The 6,339-nt window shown below is 32.3% G+C and overlaps 1 protein-coding gene across 1 annotated transcript; it reads right to left on the reverse strand.

Moving 5' to 3' along the window:
• Window positions 1–663: 663 nt before the first annotated feature.
• Window positions 664–2,022, reverse strand: LOC145067602 (putative galacturonosyltransferase-like 9). Its single transcript, XM_079014703.1, has one exon. The coding sequence runs from the start codon at window positions 1,957–1,959 to the stop codon at window positions 871–873; it is 1,089 nt and encodes a 362-aa protein (XP_078870829.1). The 5' UTR covers window positions 1,960–2,022; the 3' UTR covers window positions 664–870.
• Window positions 2,023–6,339: the final 4,317 nt, after the last annotated feature.

Genomic DNA, 6,339 nt, shown 5'->3' on the forward strand with positions numbered 1-6,339 from the left:
AAATAAATTAAAAAAAGGACACAATAGTCTTTTGAGTTAAGATAGAGACCAAACGCACAACAAAAACAAACAGTAAGGATCATCCACATTAAAAAAATAAGTCAAGGACCAAACACACAAATTACCCAAACTATAGGACCATTCGTGTAATTTACTCTTACCTCTTCGGTTTATTCACATCTGGGTAACTATCTTTTTTTGTACACATCTAGGTAACAAACTTTATGGAGTGTTCACATATGACCATTATGAACGGATGTAACCTCCTACAGCCGGTCATAATGGTCATATGTGAATACTTCCAAAAAGTTCGTTACCTAAATGTATACAAAAGAAAGATAGTTACCCAGATATGAACAAACCGAAAACTTAATTACTTTATTAAGTCCATTTCCCTAATATTAATGAATTGTTGTATTAGAATAACACTTAGCAGAAAAAAAGGAGACTAAAACTTTTCATTTATTAGAATATGAATATTATGATATAATAAAAGTTGTATATACCAAACCATATTTGTTATTTTAGTTGTCCACTACAATTAACAAACAAAATCTCTTAAAAAAGGTATTATTTCCAAAAGTAATATTACAACATAATATCAACAAATAATCCAAAAATGTCAAACTCCAAATTTTGTAAGGACATATTACAAAAGAAATAGACCTCCCAAATCCCAATTTTAATATTTTTATTTTCAAATAAACAAGTCACACAATGTATGTATTTCTGTACACAGCTTTCAAAGAATCTCTGAATCGACATGTTCACCAAAAATTACAACAAAATGATAAAGTATAAACCAAAAGATTCTATTTTTTTTTTCTTTTCTTAATGAAATTAAATTAAATAATTAGAGTTATCAATCATTCAATCCAACGGTTGATATTGATTCTTATGCTGATGAAGATCGTACGGCTGCCAGAGATAATCCAACGGACAAGGTCTCCTCTCATCCAGTCTGACCCACGGCTTCCCTTTGCCACTCCAATGAAGCAAGCTCACCGGACCGGAATGCAGCGACCGACAGCTGCCTTTCACGTTATCTCCGCCGAGTCCGTGTTGGTTCCAGCGGTGGTGAATCGGCTCAATGTTACCGGCGAACACCAGTAGAAACGGCGGCAAGGAACCCAAGTCGTAAATCCTTTTTTTTCTCTGCAATTCCATCCAGTTTTCGATTCGCCAGCGATAGTTCCCAGCTCTCCATTTCACCATATCCATTACCATCACACCGGTGTTGAAATAACATGGATTCTTCGATGCGAATACCCGAGACATTAACGGGTCGGACCAGAACGTTTCTGTGAAGTATTTCGTGAAATTCGCGTGGCAATACTCCGGAGCTCCGATCACACGGTTGTTCTGCAAAGTGATGCTCCATAGCTTGTTAATGTCGTCGACCAAAACGACATCGGAGTCGAGGTAGATAACCCGTTCGACATTCGGGTCGAGAATTTCGCCCAGATAGTTTCGGGCGTAGTTTAACGGGTTCTCGAGAGCGACCCGGATCGACGACGATATCAGATTGATCACTGTATCTTCCCGGAAAATGTAGACTTTGAAGTTGAGAGAAGGGAACGTATTCCGGACAATCCGAGTTAAGACCCGTGGACTCGCTCGGTCGAACTCGGCGGCGATGATGTGGAAAAACACGTTTTCTGGGCAAGAAGCGTGGCGGAGAACGGAGTGGATGGCGGCGACTGAGCCACGAAGATACTCGGAATCGAGTGTCATTGCGATGTGGATAGTATTGTTTGAGCATTCGACTCCGTTACGATACTCCGGCGCTTCCGTGAAGCCAATCAAATCCGTTCCGACCTGAGCCAAGATTTCTCCGTTCACCGGAAAAGAACGAATTCCAAAGCACACCAACGGGAGAGAGAGAAACAAAAAGCCAGTGACGACGGCGAACACCACATCGCCGTTTGACGGCTTCCCGTGAAACCGATTTCTACCCATCTCCGTTGGTTAATGGATCATGTACATCAATGGAGTCTCTCTCTCTCTCTCTCTCTCTCTCTCGCGATGACTTTCTTAGAATATATATACAGGGTTTAAAGATAGGAAGCAGCGCGTGTAGTTTTCGTTTAATCACGCGCGGTTGTATTACACGCGCTGGTTAGGTTAATATGCTTTTATGATAAAATGACATAGTTGGTAGTTTATGTACAGGTATTTTTTTTTCCCCAAAACGATAATTACTAAAATATATAAAGTTTCTATAATTATCTTTATTTTATATTATATATATATATATATATATATATATACATATATATATATATATATATACATATATATATATACATATATATATATATATATATATATATATATATATATATATTTTAATTTTAAATTTTATAATTGATGAAAATGTCAATTTTAAAATAAAAAACAATAAAGAGCAATAAGAAAAATGATATTTCATGATTGTTTTTTAGCTTATTTATAGAAAACAAATTACTTTGAGTTATTAAAAAGATTAATAAAAATAGGTCAAGGTGGATGTATGTGTGAAAGTTGACCCAATGTATTTAATTTTTACGTCTTTTAACCCATTTTAGGTTTTACAAAAGCAATACTTTTTTGACCCCTCGAATAGCCGGTCCATTTTTGTTAAATCTAAGAGTTAATGTCTATAATAGTTTTTTATTTACTATAACTATTTCTTTCTATATTTGATAAAGTATATATTTTTAACCAAATTCAACAATATATACAGATATTGGAAACGGATTAATTTAACCTTTTTCCTTAATGGGATTTAAAAGTAATGAAAATTAAACGGATTAACTTAGATTACCTTTATTTCATATTCGTTGAGCACAATAACTTTTAGAAGCATCATCAATGTTAGAATTTATGATTCCTATGTAGATAATGATAAGTCATTGTTAAAAATAAGAAATTTCAGAAAATTTTCCAAACAAATACTAAATGACAATTAAAACCAAAATCATAATCCCCAAGGATAGTTGTCGTAGTCTGAGAATTACTAAGCAACGGCAAGCTTTAATTTATTGAAAGGATCATAAATTTAATATTTAGGAATTCAAGTATAAACTTGTGTTATTGCAAATTAAAAATTGCTAAGAGTTTGAGGTTGTAACAACACATCAAGAAATAACATTTTATAATATGTAAACAAAAAACGTTGATCTTAATTTTCATATTTAATCATAATTCATTATTCTGAAAAAAAAAAAGAGGATATATAAGAGCATTTGCACTTGTCGATGAGATGTATAATATTTTTTGTTCTTTTACATCACTTTTTTGATTAATTTTAACAAACAAATAGCTATGAACTTAAATTCTTCAATATCCTTGAGCAATTTAACTATTAACTATAATACAATATAATTAACTGTTATGTTTATGAAATATTTTATAAAACTCGATCATCTAGTTTTTTTTACACATATGTAAAAATTTTAAAATTAAAAATTATTTAACCAACAACAACAAAAAAACGTTTGTACTCCCATTAGATTAAGGTAGAAGAACATCAAATAAAATCAGTACATAAATAACAAAAAGTAAATAGATAATGTTAAATCTAAAATAAAAAAAATTAATAATAATTTTAAAATTATGTATACTTAGATTAGATAGGTGAAACAAAAAGTTATTGGATAAATAAAACTTATTGCATAAAATATGAAACTATAAATATACTTATCATAATAAAAAAAAAAAGTTCGATATTATTAAAAAAAACACATGGGGTTGATTCTTCTTATTATTCCAGCTTTTAAAAAACTTCTCCGAAGATAAATAATATTTAAAAATAAAAAAAATTAACCAAAAATAGGTTGTGTTGTTTCGTATTTTATAGAACTTAACTTTGATTCGTTAAATATGCGAATCTTGTTTTTTGAAATTAACTGAAAAAATAAATAAATAAATAAATATATAAAATAAAATCTGAGCTGGACAATGAAATTGGGCAATGGGAACAGCCAGCTGTCAAACTTAATGTTGCACCAACGCCCCGCTGTAATTGCAGGAGTAAAAGTTAAAGTGTTTGTGTGGGTTCCGGAAAGCTCCAAAATCTGATGTTGACGGCTTAAATTTGGTTGTCAGCCGCATAGGGCATTGCCAAACCTGGCCCCATTGCCAAGTGTACCACGTGCCCCCACGACCTTTTGTTTTTACGACAGCTCAGCACCACTTTCAGCTTCTACTCTTTCTTTTCATTGGCTAACAACAGACCACAAGACACAAGTGTTCCTTTTTAAATTGGAAAACTTCATATTTTCTCATTGTGTATATATAGAAGGCGATCAAATTGTTACTACTCGGTCAACCCAATCAAAATCTTAGATATTAGGAAATAAAGTTAATAAAAAAATTTTGGTTGATAAGGTAACAAATTATTTTGGAATAACAATGATCGGTTTTTGGCGACTTCTTTAGTTAACATTTTTTTTTTTTAATTTCTATAGTTATTTTGATGATATTACTGATAACATTCTCATTCTTAGAACAATCTTCCGATATGTGTCTTCGCAAACTCCCATCCCACATGTCTTCAACTTCGGTCTTCGTCTCCTTATATATGTTAAATGGTTCATCATCATAAAACAACCCTTGTATACTTCCCATCACCATCTTTTCTTTAGGCTTCAATGTCATCGCTCATTCATCCACTTGTATCTTGCCGGTAGTCTTTCCCTTAAGTCTATTTATCAAAATATAATTTAGGAAGATAAAGTCTCACATAGATACCGATGTTCATTAATTAAAATAATTGAATGAAATGAACAAACTAATACCATTGAGTTATTACAATAGGAAAGCCTCATATCTAAAATCGTAAATGTGATGGTGACGGATTGAATAGATATAGGTTTCTCATGGAAAATGGAAGAGAGTGATGAGAGAAGATATAAATGATGATAAGGAGAACAAGGTAGGAATTGATATTCTTATTAGAAATTGCAGTTAAAATGACAGGGAAATGAAAAGTCATTAGATGAGTTGTTGGGAACCCGCTATATTGATTTAAGAGCATCCGCAATGCACTGAATTCATTAGGATGGAGGGAGTGGTGTCAAGTTTGTCACGATCCATATAGGCACCACCTAAGATTTGCCACACTCTCTCTAATCTTTGTTATTTACATGACGTGGGTTGTCACACTTGTCATGTCATTTTTTTTTCAAACATACTATGTTTTTAAGCATAAAATTTCATTTAACTAGAATAATAATTAAGATTTATAAGTCAATGGTTGATTTTATAATTTCAGAAACTATTTATCTAGAAAATATTTAATGTCACACCCCCAAATCGGAACGGCGGAAACGTTCGGGGTCGGAGGACATCATGTTTAGTATCACAACATATTCATCATAGTAATCAAAGTAACACACAACCATTGCATTAATATTTAAAGTGTTTACAAAGTATGTGATTCACAAAAGATTGACTTTAAGGGTAAATAACAAAACAAGACATGAAGCTACTATACTCCATCTTTTGAATCCCAACGCACACCTGTCTACTAGTTTCCTGAGAATACAAGTTATTTTGAAAGAGGGGATCAGCATTTAAGCTGGTGAGTTCATAAGTATTTAAGTGATGTAAAGTATGTTGTAAGTTCTTTTAGAAAAGTTCGCCCGTTCCTCCAGAAAATCTTATATTTTCTTATATGATGGAAGATAAGTAAAAATGACTCTACAATTCCTTCTATGAGTACTAAATGAATACAAGTTATATACAATTTAGGGTGAACAAACAATCGATTGTGTGAATCTGCCCTAAGCCCACAACCAAACAAGGAATAGGGAATGAGGCGTAAGTCACACATCCCATTGTTTGTTAGATCTATATAACACTGGTCTATTCATTTGGTACTTACGGAGTTAACTGTAACAGCTCTTTATATTTGATGAAAACATTCTTTAAGGAAATCATATATTTCCTTTAGTAAAAATAGTAACTACAATAGTTCCTTCTATAATCACTTAGTTTATACAAGCTATATATAATCTAATATCAAACAGACCGTTAAATGGGTGAATCTACCCTAAGCCCACAACCAAACAAGGAACAGGAAGTAAGGGGGAAATCACACATCCAACTGTCTATCGGATATAAATTATATATAACCTTGATGTATAAACTAAGGTATTATAGAATTTACCAATAAAGGTCCTTTAAGTTATACTGGTTTAATAAAATGGATTAAACCCTTTTACTGATAAGTTTCTAGTTTAGCCTGCTAAATGTTCTATCTGAAAAGTATGTTTTTGTACTAGAAAAAGGTATATTGAATTTGTATACTATGACCTGACCTATAACTGGTACTCCTTATGATTACTTGATGTA

The sequence above is a fragment of the Lactuca serriola genome, chromosome 8, assembly GCF_051521515.1.
Source record: "Lactuca serriola cultivar US96UC23 chromosome 8, Lser_US96UC23_V15, whole genome shotgun sequence".
Classification (NCBI taxonomy): Eukaryota; Viridiplantae; Streptophyta; class Magnoliopsida; order Asterales; family Asteraceae; genus Lactuca; species Lactuca serriola.